At 45.2% G+C, this 17,229-nt stretch overlaps 1 protein-coding gene across 1 annotated transcript in view; it reads left to right on the forward strand.

Moving 5' to 3' along the window:
• The window catches only part of pcgf3 (polycomb group ring finger 3), a 79,321-nt gene extending 63,744 nt beyond the window's left edge, over window positions 1-15,577 (forward strand). Inside the window, exons 8-10 of the mRNA XM_085360343.1 lie at window positions 10,358-10,495; window positions 13,641-13,721; window positions 14,924-15,577. Coding sequence (XP_085216469.1) covers window positions 10,358-10,495; window positions 13,641-13,721; window positions 14,924-14,971 — 267 coding nt within the window. The 3' untranslated portion in view covers window positions 14,972-15,577. The remainder of the gene's footprint in view (window positions 1-10,357; window positions 10,496-13,640; window positions 13,722-14,923) is intronic.
• The last annotated feature ends 1,652 nt before the right edge of the window (window positions 15,578-17,229 follow it).

A 17,229-nucleotide genomic window follows, 5' to 3' on the forward strand; every position in this document is an offset into this window, starting at 1 on the left:
TTAGTATCGCTGTCTTCCGATGGCACGGCAGGTAAAACTACCAACCGAGCAACTGGTCTGGTGTAAACACGTCCATTAACGTTCACATCAGCAGATCGGACAAGTCCATCATCACTACGATGAACCTTAATCACATGGCCTATTGGCCACAAGGCTTGAGGCAGCTGTGGATCTGCAACCATAATAACTGCCTTTTCCAGAAGTTCAGGAGGAGTTGACTGCCACTTCTGCCTTGCCTGTAAGCCAGGCAAGTATTCCCTGATGAATCTTGCCCAGAACTGATCAGCAAGAATCTGTGAGTGCCTCCAACGTCGCCGACTGAGGTTCTCTGTCTCAGAGTAGACCACCTGGGGTAGTGATCCATCAGGCCGCCCCATGAGGAGACTATTGGGTGTCACAGGGTCCACATCGGCTACGTCGGTGGAAACGTAGCCTAAGGGCTTTGCGTTAAGGATCAATTCAACCTCAAGCAGAACTGTACGGAGTACCTCCTCGTGAAGAGGTTGGGAACCCACACAGGTGCGCAGAGCTGTCTTCACTGAACGGATTTCCCTCTCCCATACACCTCCGAAATGTGGGGCTGCCGGGGGGTTGAACTGGAATCTGATCTTCTGACGGGCGAGCCTCCCTTGCAATGTCTCTGACATGTTGGCAAAGGCTTCTCTGAGTTCTCGTTCTCCCCCTTTGAAATTGGTCCCACAGTCAGACCATAACTCTGCCGGTGTCCCTCTTCTGGCTATGAATCGCCTCAGGGCCATGAGGAACGCATCCGCGTCTAAGCTACTTAGGAGATCAAGATGTACCGCCCTCGTCGTCATACACTTGAAAATGATTCCCCAGCGTTTCTCATGACGTCTTCCTACCTTCACAAACATAGGCCCGAAACAGTCAACACCGGTTGAGTAAAAGGCTGGTTTGTACAGTCTAAGCCGAGCAGCTGGAAGGTCAGCCATCTTGGGAACAGAGGGTTGTGCCCTCCAACGCTGACACTCAGGACAGGTTCGCTGGTGCTTGCGAATTGCCTCTCTTCCACGCAGTATCCAGTAAGACCTCCGCAGCTCCGCGAAGACCCGTTCGGGGCCTGGATGATGCAGATCAACATCATATTTCTTGATAAGCAGGCGTGTGAAAGGGTGTGAAGGATCCAAGACAATCGGATGCAATATAGGTCCGTCCAGACCTTCTAGGCGTCGCAACCGACCCCCTACTCTGATGAGGCCGGCTGAGGTATCCAGTTCAGGTGCCAGGGTAAGCAAGCGGCTTCTGGATGAGACAGGTTTTCTTTCTGAAAGCAATCTGCACTCCTCGGGAAATGACTCCTGTTGAGCCTGCCGGAGGATGGCCTGTTCAGCATTCTGATAGTCCTCGGCACTAGATGGCGCAGTCGAGAGTGCCTGACCACAAAGCTCTTTAACAGTAACATCCAAGAGCTCCTGCCAAGTCTTGCACGCCATTCCATCCTGACAGGTAGGTGTGGAGGTGATAGAGGTTCCACAGAAGACTGTTTTCCGGAGCTCAAGTTCGTCATTACTGGGCTCGGAGCTCGGATTCTCTGGCCATGTGTCAGGACTGTTGAGCAGAAAGGGGGGTCCATTCGACCACCGATTAGGCACTTTGAGCTCGGCCAGAGCCTTCCCTCTCGTCAGGTCATCCGCTGGGTTACTCTCTGAGTCTATGTAGCGCCAGGTACAGTGTTCCGTCAACTCCTGTATCTCAGCTACCCTGGCTCCTACAAAAACCTTGTAGCGGCAGGACTGTGAGCTCAACCAGGTAAGAACAGTGGTCGAGTCAGACCACAGGACTGTTCTTTCAATCGCTGAGGTGAGTTCCTTATTCAGGGTACTGGCCAGCTGCGCTGCCAGCAAAGCTCCACAGAGCTCGAGGCGGGGAATAGAGAGAGCTCGTTTGGGGGCTACCCGGGAGCGAGCTAGGATGAAGGTGAGGTGAACTTGCCCATCCTGTTCTACAGTCCTCATATAGGACACCGCTCCATAAGCTTTCTCAGAAGCATCCCCAAAAATGTGCACCTCACGAATGGCCCCCCTTAAGTTAGCACTGGCAGGAACATAGGCACGTGGGAAGGTAAGGTGAGGTAAGAACTGAAGCTCCACCTCCCAGTCAGACCAAGCTTGCAGGAGGGTGGAGGGAAGATTCGAGTCGTCCCAACCATGCTTCTTATCCCATAACTGCCTGAGAAGGAGCTTGGCCCGAGTGGTGAAGGGTAACAGATAGCCCAAAGGGTCGTACTGTGAGGCTAGGACTCTATAGATGTTTCTGAGGGTTGGCACCTCATAGGACACGGGCCTGTGCTTATAACCCAAGGAGTCGGTATTCCAGTCCCAGCTGAGCCCGAGCGTGGTCTCTAGCGGGTTGGATTTGTCCTCGGCTAGCCACAGATCCAGACTCTGTGATCTAGCTTCTGGAGGCAAATGGCTCAGGACACTTGGATCATTACAAGCCCACTGACGTAGCTCGAAGCCAGCTGATTTCAGCAACTCTCTTAGCCGATCCACCAGATCTCTCGCTTCTTCCGGTGAGCCAACACTCTGTAGGCAGTTGTCTACGTAGAAACACCTCTCGATGGAGAATCTCAGGCTGTCGTCAGGCTGTGTGTGCTCCATCACGTGATGCTGCAGGGCGAAGGTGGCGCAGCAGGGGCTTGAAGTTGTCCCAAATGGCAGGACCTGCCACTCGAAGATTTTAGGGGGTTCATTCACCTTTAAGTCCCGCCAAAGGAACTTCAACAGGGGCCGGTCTTCAGGGAGGAGCAGTACCTGATGGAACATCCCCTTGATGTCTCCACTCACAGCTATGGGGTGTTCACGAAACCTGACCAGCACCCCCAGCAGGGAAGCTCCAAGAGTAGGGCCAGGCAACAGGAACTGGTTCAGGGACTGTCCAAGGTATTTATGGGAACAGTTAAACACCAGGCGATTCTTCCCGTTATGACTGACAAGATGATGCGGTATGTACCAGTTCTCCTTGGGCGAAGTCTCATGCGTAACTTCCTTCACGGCTCCTGATTGGATCAGCTTCTGCGTTTCTGCCCTGTAGGTATCAGCCCGACTGGGATCCTTTAACAGGCGCCTTTCTGTGCTTCGAAGCATGGGCATGACTGATTCCTTTGGTGCATTCAGTGGCGGCATCTGTGGGTGACGGAGTAGAGGTGTAGCATACCTGAAGACTCCATCGACCATCCTGCGAGTTGTTCTTGCCTCGAGCAGGGCCACAGCCTGCTGATCCTGTTTCGACCGAGTGACCTCTTTCTCGGATCGGTAAGGCACCACGTCCACCTGCCAGAGCCGCTCCACATGTTTGAGCAACTCGTCTGATTGGGCGGATGTATACAGGGATAGGACAGGCTGGGTCTGCCGCCCCATGAAAAGACTTGGCCCTTGAAGGGTCCAGCCAAGCCGGGTGTGGACTGCTGCTGGGCCTCCAGGTGGGCCGAGGCAGACTGGTTCTATGGGGGTGATCAGGTGTGGCTGGTCTGAACCAATGAGAAGCAGAGGCTTGGCTTCCTTCAGGGCAGGGACCGGGATCCCATGCAGGTATTTGTACTTCCTTCTCAGCTGGTCGATAGGATAAGTATGGTGAGCTAAGTTGAGATGATCAGCTGTAAACGCTCCATCAATCTTGTAGTAGGATCCAGGGTTGGTAGCAGCAGAGATGCGGAAGGATACGGTATGTCCATGAAGCATCTGAATATCTTGCCGGACGGTTCGTAATGGCAGGTCCTCCGGGCTGCCTGCCAGACCAAGAGTCTTTGCAGCAGCAGGGAGCAGCATGGTCCTCTCTGAACCGTCATCAAGTATAGCATAGGTGTCTAGAGTCCGCTCTCCATGGCTCAAAAGCACAGGTACAATCTTCAGCATGACACGATTGCTGGCCCCATGGCGATCAAGGTAGAGTGAGCCCGAAGCCGAACTGGTTAGGCAGCTTTCCTCCTTTGCAGCCATGCCAGCGTTGTTTCCTTCTGTCCTGGCATTTACCTCGTGAAGAGCCAGCAGATGTTTACCCTGGCAGCGGCTGCAGGGTTTCTTTAGTGTGCACTGAGCAGCTAAATGAGTTCGGGCACAGCGCCAGCATCGTTTGTTGACCTGTATCCAGTCCTTTATTTCCTCTTTGGAGAGCTTGGCTACATCATCACATTGGCTGAAATAGTGTTCTGTGCTCTCACAGTAGGCACAGTAGGCTTTGTTCTTGACCTTCCCTCTAGCTCGACTCTCCTTCACTGGTGGAAAAGTGTGTTCTGATGGCCCCTTTAGGTTATGTAGGACTGTCACGGTTTGTCGGCCTGGACGGGCCTCAGCCTTTACACTGGTCCTTTCTCTACTGCTTCTTACACCTGCTTGGCCGTCAAATCCTTGACACCAGGACTCCTGACGAAGCCATGCAGATAGGTCGTACAGAGTGTAGGTGCTCCCGGGCTGTTTAAACTGGTGTCGACGAAAATCAGCTCTCTGTTCGGCAGGAAGCTTACTTATTAGTCGGGCAACGTGGGACCCACAGTTCAACTCCGCTTCTCCTTCCAGTCCTAATGTTTGTAACAGCCCAACTAGTGACTGCACCTGAAGGGAGAACCTTTGGAAGGCTACTGTGTCACCTCGCCTTATTTCAGGACCATCCAGGACACTTGCTATCTTTCTCAAGGCGAGCTGATGAGGTTGTCCAAATTTGTCGTGGAGGGCTGCCATGGTGTCAGTATAAGGCTTGGGTGAGTTCAGGTAAGCATCGGCAATAAGTCGAGCTTCATCTAGTTTGAGGTGGTCCACAAGTATCTGATACTTGAAGAGCTCCGTAGCATTAGGAGGGAGTAGGTTCTCTAAAGCCATGCGGAGCCTAGCAAACTCAGAGGGATCAGAATGAATGAACCTTGGAATGGTTGGTTTGGGCCCCCTGTACACTAGCTCAGCCAAAAGAGGAGCAGATGGGTTGCTGCCGTGCCCACTGGTTACTCCAGTGACAAGAGAGGGGGAACTGGCTGGAACAGGCTTGGTTGGGAGCAAACCTGTCTTACTTGGTGCCCAGCAGGGGGGTGGCACAGAGTGTTGTGGAGGGGCATGAAACGTGTTTCCATCCTTAACCACAGGGTCCTGATATAGGGTGCAGCGATGACTAGGCAGCGAAGGCTCACCAGCGAAATATGGTGTGCGGGGTAGAGGGTGGTACTGTACACCATCATCGGAGTATTGTTCGTCAACCTTCATTTGGGAGAATCCCGTGTGCAACTCTTCCATCGGTTCAGGCCATGGCGGTGGGTCAGGCCACACCTCCTCATCCTCCTCCTGTGGCATTGTCTCAGGGGTGGTGTATACCTCTCCTGAACCGCGCTTGGGGGGATGATTGGTGCTAGGCTGTGAGGCAGTCAGGTGAGCCATATCCTTCCTCAGCAGGTGAGCCACTTCAATCAGCTCTCTGAGGTCACTCTTTGCTTCCTTCAGTTCTCTGAGGCCCTCCTGTAAAACTTGCTGTGATTGGAGTAGCTGCTCTCTTTCGGCCTGCAAGGCTCTGAATTCTGTATGAAATGTGTGTATTGAAGACCCTAGCAAATTAGAAGTTGCAAATTCAGGTGAGAGGCTCCTATTAAGGTCCACATCTTGTTCACTTCTTCCCAGTGGAGGGGGTGTATTGTAATAGGCCCCATCCCTGTCGCTGTAGAGGGGTGGCGTATGACTATACTGAGGCTGAACTCTGTCGCTTCTTGTGTGAGGCTGTGGGGTATCCCACTGCAGCATTTCCCTAAAGAGGTGGCCTGTATAGTTAACATCAAAGTCCTCAAACCGGCTTGGTCGACGTGTATGGCGTTTAGGCCTTGCATCAGGACATGTCGCTCCATCTGGCTCCATTTTGATAGCTGCTCTCCGGCTCGAAGGACCAATGTTGAGGAGTACTTGTGGTGAGGGCTAGTTCTTTTAGGTTCAGCAGCTAACAAGATGGTGTATCGGTCAGGATACAGGAAGGAGGACAACAGGCTTCCACTTTGCTGGATTGTCACCGCCAGCTGTTTTATTGCCACCTAGATGCTCAGTGTTGCCAGCAGTCTGTAGTAACAAACAAGTTGCCATGAGTATATAAATATATACAGCAACAGCTTCACTAAGATACATATAAAGGATTAAATGAAATAAACCAACACATCCATCTGAATATACACATAACAGGACATATATAATTTGAACTACGCCAATCTTACATCTCTTGCTCCAAACACAGAAAAGGACACAATTAAACACAGTGAGAATGTCATACATAGCCGAAGCATCCACTCTAACTGTAAACAAAGGTCTTTGGCGCCATCGTGTGGCCGAATAAAATTACTACATAATGGCGGCGGCCGGCGGCACATGCTTCGAGTCACGAGATGAAAAAATGCGGTGCTACAATGCGGTAGAATGTAACTAAAGCCGCGGCCAACATCAGAATCGGAAAATGAACATATTTAAGGAAACTTACTTCCAGTCATGAACTTAACACTCGGAGCATCACGTGAAGGATGGCAACCAGGAACACAGCTTACGAGGTAACAGAACTAACACAGAAAAAATCTCCTCTTCTCAAGTAGCATCGCGATACCCCCAACTTCTGCCTACGTCATTTCCTACGACTCCACCCCACACAATATTGCAGAACATAGACATAAAATCCCAGAGCCTTTTATACAGGCCTTTTCTTGATTCCATTTGTATTCCGGTGTGTTCTTAAGCCCTGAAAAATGTCATTAATAATGCAGCGAGAGTGGAGTTTCTATTGTTGCCGGACAGACGCCATGTGGAAATAATGGCTCGCCGTTTGTTGTACAGGCTGAAAAATTAATCTTGTTCACGTTTTAGCTGTTGCTTTTCTAAAGAATTGGATTTATATTTTAAAAAACAAAACAACCACTTCTTTGCTGCCATGTGGGGAAAACAGGCCGCCCTGATGAGGGTGAAGATCTTGCCCTTTGGATACGCGGCAGCAGTGCAGAATGCACTCGGAATAGCTAATACAGTGGGCTGCGTGAGCTGAATGCAGTGATGTCAGATGTAACTCAGCCTCAGAAGGGTGGGAAGGGAAAATAAGATGAGAGATGGAAAAGAGACAAAGTGTAGGAGAGAGAGGTGATGTCAGGTCACCATGCAGGGGGTGAGGTGATCATAAATACGATTCTCTGGGTTTTATGTCGGAGGGAAGTCTAATGTGAGATGATGGAAAAGTGAGCCTCATCAGAACATGCAGAAAGGAAATGGCTGAAATAAGAGGATGATGATGGTGCACACTCTTAAAAGTAGGGAGCTTTTAGACCACCAGGGAGTGAAAAGAAGAAAAGGGGGGGAAAAGCCCTTTCACACAAAAATACAACCTTGATTTCAGGAAGGCTGCTGCATTGATGAGAACGGCCGCTGACACAGATGTGATGTGGCAGGAAATCATAATACAGAGTGTCATCCTGCATACATTGACCAGTCGGATAAATGCAAGCACACGCTGCTGGCATATCACATTATCACTGGAGTGGTGTTTTTCTGAAGTCACCTTTACAGTCATTTATACTTTGTGTGAAAAAGGGCTACTCCTGCTGTCAAATACTGCAGTTTGCTACTTATTCTATATATAGAGCTGATGTTTGTGGAGGTGCCTGCTGTATCCAGGACTTCATATTTAGGCTGCCTTCGTGTAATATCATGTACTTTGATTGACAAACCAAGTTCCAAAAATGCTGAGATGATGTATAAGATGTAAATCAGTGCAGTACCGTATTTGCAAACAATTTTACCTTTTGTTTGGATTTTCTGGACAGCACGGAGAGAGTAAAACTCAAATATGCAGAGCTAGCTGTTGTGGTTGAGACCCTCGGGATAAAGGAGCAGCTAAAAGAAGCTTTATTGGGGTTTTTGGTCATATATATACATATTATTCTCGTTGAAGTAATTTGATGGCATGGCTCTGCAAAACGGGATGTTGCATCTCTGAGCAGATGGAAGTGAAAACAGCAGTTTCAGTTGGGGGAATGAAGATGAAGAGCAATTTTCTCCCAGAAATTGATCGCCCCTTCATCACTGAGATGTAACAACCAGCAGGCGTTGTGAGCATGCATGGAAGACTTCCAGAACGCTCCCCCGCTGTCTTCTGGACGACCTTTTAGAGTATAACCTTGGGGTGTTGCTAGGCGAGAAAGAAACTTGCAACAAGCTCATCTAAAAAGGGAGAAACTAAATTCCTGATAAAAGCTGCAATTAATCAGAGCAGCCTACTTTTGCAGCAAAGCATGAAGCTCGTTTCTGAGGTTAATGTTTCTAGACGAGGTATAAAGTCTCCAGATGGGGTCACCTTCAGGCTCATATCAAATTTTAATAGAGTCAGAACAGATTGTGTAAATTTAATAAACTACAGCTATTTTGGGTTTAAAGAGTCTACTTTGGAGACATTTGCAAGAGCAGCTTCGCTCTGAATTATTTATTGATGTCTCCAAATGTAATTTATCAGAGATCCAAATTCAAAACCCACACAGACAAACTTTTACTCCACACAGAAGAAGGTGCAGATAGAAATGTTGCATCAGCGCTCTGCAAGCATTCGGGACTCGGCAACATGGTGTAAAGCTTTCGCTTCATGACTCCTGAAGGCTCGTGCGATATTTTCTTGATACGCCTCTCCCTTGCATCATCACGTCTGTGTGTTTAGCTGAAGCGGGAGTCCTCGGCTCTGTGAGCACGTCACTAATCTATTTTAATGTAATGAAACTGCCTTGCGGCCTGCTATCAAGCTGCCGTGGAGTCCAGATCACTGCTAAGGGTTTTATTTCACATTATGAGCCTCCCTCATTGCCAACACCACTGGAAAGCAGATATATTATGAATCTGGGTTTTGCTTATTGAAGGGCAGGCTGCTCACTGAAGCGCTGCCAGTGTTTACCTGAGAGCAGAGATGATTTCCAAGTTTAAACAGAAACCAGGGTAATGTTAGCTCTCTCAGTCTCAAAAGAGAAAGATGAAAAGAGGAAGAGGAACACCCACAAATGAATAAATCCAACGCTTCTGCCTTTGTCTCTTGATATGTGCCGCTGGAGCCCAGTAGCAGTAATGCATTCTGACTCCCGCTACCATCCACTGCCAAAAACCACCTACCATGTTACCTCGGGGGGGTGGGGAGACAAATGAATGGGCCAATGGCATTAAGTGTCGGTCGCGTGAAAGAAGCCAATAAACAAAAACCCCCAAAAAACAGCAGCAGAGGTTCAGTGAGATGTTGTGAGGAAGCAGAGGAGGAAATCAACACCAGCGTCAGGTTGAGTTTTTATGAGAAGGTGGGTGAAACGAGCTACAAATCCACCTCAAGTCTTCGGTTTCTTCACACATACCGTGTGAGCTGAATCGATCCCTGCGGCCGGGCTTCTTGGTTTCATGTCTTTGCAAAAGAGATGCTGTAGAAAGGTGGAAATATGTTTGTCGATGTGGGCAGGCTACAGTTCTGGTTACACAGCCAAAACTAAATTGTTGAATGGATTATAAATGGAAGGCAAACCAAATATTGTGGTTGTTCACAGCCTCAGCGACAACAAAAACTGACAAATGGGGCTTAAAGGCTGTTTAGTTATCCAGACTGAAAGCATTTCTGTCATTCTTTAAAAGCAGCATTGAAGATTGAAGCAGTTTTCACAATGTTGGTATAAATCAGGTTTGGCGATTGTCAGCCATCTCTGTCTTCACTGGACGGTTACCTGCCTTATACGTTTATAAGCACAATCAACGAAACCTCAGCTTTGTATCAAGCTTTTTAATGTCTACTTCAGCTGAGTTGGATAATTTTCTCACATTCAGCTCTGCTGGGTGAAAAGTTCACAGCTGCAGGACTTGTGAATTCTGCCATGAGGTTTTTGACCTTTGCGGAGGTGGGAATTTTGACCTTTAGGTGCTGCCAGGTGAAACTTTCTGGGCTTCTCAAAGTAAGAAGGTGGTTCTTATGAAGACTGCAGACGTCTAAGTTGTTCTGAACTTTCCTAAACCAAAGTGTTTATATATTTATTTATATTTAACTTTACACACATGACTACAGTTTGACTGTGAAACAGCAGCATTTGAAACAGCTTGAGGCAGAGTTATAGGCTCTGTCAATCATGTAACACTAGATTTACGTTGACATTCAGAACAGGGCTCTGCAGTGGACACACTCCACATTGTCACTGATGCTAGCTCTAGCACTGCCCTACTACTTGCTCTTTAAAAGGAACCTTGCGATCCCTCGTGGCTTATATTTAAAAAAAAAATGTAGCACTTTAACATGAAACAGTTCTTAATGGCCTTATAAAATGATAAGATCATGTACCCACACTTCAGTGGACGCAGGATTTAAATCCTCATCTTCTGTCTCCTAACAGGTCAGCATCTGCTTGGAGTGCAACAGCAGCAAGCTTCGCGGTCTGAAGCGCAAGTGGATCCGCTGTTCAGCACAAGCCACGGTCCTCCACCTCAAGAAGTTCATTGCCAAAAAGCTTAACCTGACATCATTTAATGAGGTACAGATAATATCACGCTCCACCAGCCCGGGAAACAATGATGACAGGGAAATGAGTCTGTCACGAACTAAATGTAGTTTTAGTGTAAAATTAAAGCTGTAAAGGAAGCAGTTTAAGAGGAAACACTTCCCCCCTCAGCGCTTGTTATCTCCATGTTGATAACCTTGAGAGTCTGCATCACTCTGATCCTTTTATTGCTCAAAGCTAGACTTAACCTGTACATTTGAAGCTTTCTACTAGCCTTAATTACAAAGGAACAGAAATGGCTTCATATGTTTGTTCTTGGAGTTTAAATTAATCCTCATTTTATCTGATGCTGAGCCTCAGTGAGACCCTTAAGGCCATTCTCGGTCTGAAAGGAGCTGTTTTTGCTACTCCCCTCCCTTTAAACCAGCTATATTGTCATTAGCTGCCCCTTGTAAACAGAAAGTTTGAACAGCAAGTGGGTGGGGCTTCTGTGCCCAGTCATATTAGGAATATCTTTGACATTGTTCAGAATCAGTAGTGGGTTAAAGCTAAAAAGCTGCTAGAAGCTGAGAATCACAAGCAGCCTGACCAGCAGCTAGAGGCGTGACCCGCACCCTGACACCATCATTTCAAACATTATAAATCCAAACCTGAAAAACTCCACAAAACCTCGACACTTACAGGCTTTCCCTCCAGGAAGTTTTACAATAATTCCTATAGTAGTTTGTGATTAAACATTGAGATTGCAGATTACTGCTTTTAGTCATTTTAATTCCTGTTCTTACAAAAACATTGTTTCTTTTTCCAGAAATGGATTTGTAGCAAATTGGAACAAATCTCTTAATTCTTGGCGCTTGTTTTAAGTTTTCGGAGCACCAGCTGTCCCGTGTGGGCCCCGCGTATCAGAAAGTTTTAGTTAATTGCAAGAAATTGCATAAAAGGTCACTTTATTGTAATTCTTCTGTACTGACTCATACAATGCCTTTTGTGTTTGTTATATTTAGCAGGAAACAAGCCCATATGAGATCTAATTTTTCTATTAATTATCGTTACCACCCTGTTATAAGCAGCGGGGGATGGGAGGGTGGAGGGGAGTAGGCGATAATTTGACAGATGGATTTTTCGATTGAATCATCAGTCGCCTCCTTGTCGTCTATTTTTCTGTTTTCTCCGTGTCCTTTTTTTTTTTTTTTTTTTTTTTTTTTTTTTAAACTGGCTGTCACAGAGATGAGTGGGAAGGCTCCATCATATCGTCGGCCTCCATAACACAGCTTTGGCGAGGCGGATGCTCTCCCAGCCAGCCATTGTTGTCCTATCTACTGACTATCAAAAGATGTTGTTTGAAACGATTTCTGCTTTCAATGCAGAGCCGAGCGCAGAGCATTGTCGGGGAGCAGTACACCAGTTACTCATTGATCATGTTTGTAAACCCATCGTTGTGGCCACGTCAGCCATCTGAATGTCTCTGCAGGAAGTGTTTCCGTCAGATGAAACTAGGATAAAAGGAATGCCCAAAATGGAGGAAAATCAGGGATCGATTCCTGGAATCAAATAGATTTTCTTAGGTCTTCTTTGATGACCATATAAAGACAATAAAGATGTTGTTCTTATTATTAAGCATTATAAATGTGCTACAAGAATAAGCACATTTTTGGCATTTAAAAGACTATCTTGGAAAAAGCTAATCTTCCAATCTCAAAGTTTCACATATAGGAGATGCATGTTTAAAAAATCCATTAATTCTTTTTTTTTTTTTTTTTTACACACTCAGTTCTATAGCTGTGGAAACTAGTTCACAACAGCAGTCGCCTCAAAATGCTTTGAACTGTAAATTTAATAACAGAAAATGAACCAAGCACTTGGCAGCTGTGGAGACGAAGAACTCCCTTTAAACAGGAAGAGACGTCCAGCCAGGCTTAGGCCCAGGCAGCAATCAATCACTGATCCATGCTGTAACTATAAGCTTTGTGAAAAGCCAAACTTAATTTTAAAAGTCCCAAATCCAACGTGGGAAACTGGTTCCACAGGAACATGGGAGCCTGAAAGATGAAGGCTCTGCCTCCCGCTCTACTTTAAGGAGCTCCGGGAAACACAAGCCAGGGGCTCTGAGAGGGATGAGTGCTCTATTGGGGGTCTTTAAGTTATGATGGGACTGATTATTCAAGAATTTTAAATTAAATTGTGGTTTTAACAGGAAGGCAATGAAGAGAAACTAATATGGACGGGATGACTCTCTTACTCGTTCCTGTTAATACTCTGTGACATTTCAGGGAAACCTCGCTTGTCAGGAAGCTTTTAGAGCAACCTCATAAGGAATTACAACAATTCAGCCCTTTAAGTAGCAAATGAATGGACAAGTTTCCCAGCATCACTACAAATGATTCATTTAGTTTAAAATCTCATAGAACAAAATTCAGAAGATCACAGTTATGCTTTGATTGGTTTTGGTGTGCCAGATTCTGGTTTCCTTCTTAGATTGCTTTTATTTATTTTTTTCATTTTCATTGTGAGCATCTCTGTTTAGATAATGATGATTTAATAAGTTTCTTCAGGGTTTAAGGGTAAAAAGCATCTCAGCTGTACAATTCAATTTTAGATTTATGGTTTTGTTTTGTCGGACAGAAAACCTGATTGGAGAATGAAATTCTGCCCCTGAATTGCATCCTCCAATCAGACCTGGATAGTTTCAACTCCTCCCAGCCTTAAAATGTGCTCTCTCTGAGAGCCAGCAGGTGGCGCTGTGGCAGTGTCCCTCCCCGGCCTTCACTTTCTCTCCCTCCCTGCGTGCCTCTCAGTATTGATTGGCAGATGCAGATGCAGATGCGAGGAGCTGCTCAGAAGAATATCAATGCCGGCTTCACGGGGGAGCGGTAGATTTGGCGAGCCGGCATCGTGTTCAGTATCGAACTTTTGGATTCTCTGTGCGGGTGCCAGGGGCCACTCGATGTCAAAATGAGCCCCCCACTCACCCATCCACCCACCCAGCTACATCTCCAGGAAACACTGATGTTAGAATAGAAAGAAAGAGGGGAAAATAGTAGAGTTTCACTTTGTCCTCGCACTAACCAGCAGAGACCTCCAGCATACGCCGCTCATATTAACGTCATGTTGTTAACTACTCTTGCACAAATCGGGTCAGATATCGTTCAGTAATTTGTTTCTGTGCTTCTTTTCTCAGCTGGACATTTTATGCAACGAGGAAATCTTGGGGAAGGACCACACTTTGAAATTTGTTGTTGTTACAAGATGGAGATTTAAGGTAAAAGACAAATGAGTTGTGAGTTTGAGACTGGTATTACCAGTAATATCCAGTTGAATTGATTTCACTGAAATGTTTTTGCTATGTGGACACTTATCAACTGAAAACTAATCAGCTGACTACAGACTGTTCATGTACTGATATAATCAGTTAATATTGGCGACTTTTCCCCAGAAGTAAACTCCAATAGTCTGATGCATTTCCAGGTTATATTTTTACTGAACAGCCATCAGGCAAGCATGCTTTCACCACATGCCATAGCTCCATTTGGTTAACTAGCACAAGCGACATGAGTAACAGTTAGCATCTCATTAGATAAAGCTAGTTATCAAAGCTGCTGTTATTCCTTCTGCATATCATATTTAATTAAATTCAGTTTTACTTATATAGCACCAAACTACAACAGCAGTCACCTCAAGGCGCTTTATACTGTAAGGTAGACCCTACAATAATAGCATTTACACAGATGGTGCTTAGATTTGTAAGAAAAACTGAATTTGAACACAGAGTTTGGCCAACATATCTACAGTGTTTGCTGCAGCAGTGAAGCAGTCCTTTGGTTTCTCTGGCTGATGTAATCTTCTCGTCTAGAGTCTATACCATATACCTGCCTTCATGAGTACCCAGTGAAATTTCAGTTGTGCAGCGTAGGTCACAAAAAACTTCCTAGAAGGACGTCTTCCCAAATGCTTTTCAAGCTTCTTTGGAAGTTATAGAGTATGTAAGTTTATTAGATCACCTATTATAAAAACAAAAACACACAGACTGTAAAAATCTGTCAAAAACTGGTTTAAAATTAAAAATAATGAAGTAATAAGTTCACCTTTTTGTACTCAAGACTTCTTTTAATTAATCGAGTGTAACATCTGGCTTCTTGAAAATGAGGACAAATTATGTTCTTAAAGCGATTTCCCCAAATTCAAGGACTTGTGTTCCAGTTAACAGTGGCGTAAACACAGACATGTGTTGATACATCACGTCTCCACCTGTAACAGTTAATGTACAACTAGGTCTCTGCTGTAGGTGGAAACCCATTTAGTCTGTCATAAATCTGTTATTTCTCGTAGAAGAACCTAAACTATAGCACTTAAACATTAGCATCATATTTTCTAAGCCAATCCATGCTTCAGTGCAGTTAATAAGCTAATTGTGAATGGTTTAAGGCCTTTTGCTCGAGCTTGTGTTTTGCTTGTTCCTTACAGAAATCCCCCCTCCTGCTCCATTACAGACCCAAGATGGATCTGCTGTAGCTACAACGGACACAGTGGTTGTTTTTTATTTTTCTTTCTGGCCCAGTGGCCGCGGACTGTGCCGAAACCTTTTTAATTTATGCAAAGACGATCAACCAACACCAAGCAAACGCCCGACGGTAAAAGTCAACACAAGCCAGCAAACGTCCATCTAACGGGGAGGGAAAGTGGGACAAACTGACACAAACTGGCCGCCTCTCCAGCACAGACACTGCAACACTGGCGTGTGTTTTTAGAAACTAAAACAACCATTTTTTTCCCTGGTCTGCTACATCCTACATATGTGAACGAAAAAATAAAAAATATGGAGAAAAAGCATATATTTATACTTTTGTACAGAAGAGACACACGGAACCAAGACACTACTGGTGCTCTGTTTACACGCAAACAAGATGTCGGGAATCGTGTGACCGTCTTTTCCAGCTCCATGCAGACTTCATCCTCCTGAGATGATGACTGAGCGGAGGACAGGATTATTTTTTTTTAATATAAAAAGGTGTTTTGTTCTTTTCACACCGCACTCGACACGTCTTGGGAGCACAGAAAGTATATGGAAAAATTTATATAACAGGCATCAAATTTAAGCTGTTTATCAAGTCTCTGATTTCCCTGATTATTTTTTTTTTTTGGTTTAAATTTCATTCTGTTGGCTTTGTCTAATTTGCTATTGGGTTCTCAATTGTCAATTGTGAATAGGTTAATTTTTTGTGTAGTTATTTATGTTCTATATACCAATATTGTACATAAAATGTCATTACAGAGAGAGAAAGAGATTGAAGAGAGACTTTAGACTGTTAAAAGAGAGTGGATCCCAGAAGTGCTATCTATATGTTGGGCAATAAATGTCCAGAGGTGATAAATTAGGATTTTTAAAGACAGACTCACTATCAGTATCAAATTATATAAATGCATTTTTATGTTGTCTGAGAAAGACACAAAACAGCTATATCAAATCCTCTGCCATTTATGTGTATGTGGGGTCTAAATGTGTTCCTTTGCCCCGATAGATGAACTTTTAGGGGGCCGATGAGGAGAAAGCTTCACCCCAACCTCATCCTTCCCATCTCACCTTCCTTCAGTAGAACACATTTATTGTTAATTTTAGTTATATTAACACATTTTAACATTACACAAAACACTCATGTCCGTAGATGCCCGGAAGATGTTTCATTTTTTAAACATTGTTTTCGGTACCCACCGTGCAGTCTTTTAATATCCGTCCCTGTGTTTCTGCAGTCTTTCAGTGGCAGCAGCACCAGGCAGGTGTATGCCCATACCACCCACATGTTTACAGCTTTTGGTTTGAGCTGCTAGCTGTAGATGTTTTTTGGCACCCTCCATCCTTCCAGACATTTCCTTCAGCTCCATTTTTACTGCAGAGCTACCGAAGCTGCAAGGTAGAAATGTAGAGATACAGACAACTCCCTCATCTTAACAGCCTCAGAGACTGTCTTATCCTAGTTTCTTTTTTATGGTGAACATGGAAGGGAAGTGACATTTATTATAAACTTCAAGCTCGTCTCTTCAGATGGATTCAAACGTCACAGATGTGCCAGTTCTGCAAACATGAGTGCAGGTTAGCGATATCGCTATTTTCCATTTCTGGGTTATACTTTGGTTAGTTCTCACTGCCAGCTGGAGAGAAAAGGTGCAAAGTCTTTAAATGCATCAATACGACAGCATTTCTGAAAGATAAGTGAATATTTTTAGGCTTGTAATCACACACAAAACAAAAGAAAATCAAACTTGGATTTTCCTTTTTTTTTTCTTCCTTTTTTGCAGAGTAGCCAGTGTTCAATATTGTTGACTTAACAAGACGATTTTATGAGTCTTTTTGAAAGAAATATCGTGCAAATTCAGGTTTCTCAGCGAGGAGGCTGAGGTTTTTTTTGAACATTTTGATAATGAAATGACTGCTGTTTGGTCATTTGGTGCTTATAGATGTGTGTTTCTGACCTTGAGGAGGATTGTTCCTCATGCGGGAGCATGCCGTTCTCAACTTTGTGACGCAGAAAACTGATGTTATGTCAAAAGCAAAATGTCTTAACCCTAAAAATCCTGAACCGAACTGTCTTTGACCACAACTGGATCCCTGAGCAGCGTGTCAGACCTCAAGTAGTCTTACCTCACTGACTTCTCTTATCAGTAATTAAAAACGGCAGTTCAGCTTTTGCGTTGTATCGCCCCCACAACAAGCAGTCTGTCTGTACGCTCATGTGCGGGGTTCCTATGCATCTTCAGATCTCACAAGTCTGGCG

The sequence above is a fragment of the Diplotaxodon limnothrissa genome, linkage group LG2 (assembly GCF_057381915.1).
Source record: "Diplotaxodon limnothrissa isolate DT_005_m linkage group LG2, D_limnothrissa_male_GT1.1, whole genome shotgun sequence".
In the NCBI taxonomy this organism is placed as follows: Eukaryota; Metazoa; Chordata; class Actinopteri; order Cichliformes; family Cichlidae; genus Diplotaxodon; species Diplotaxodon limnothrissa.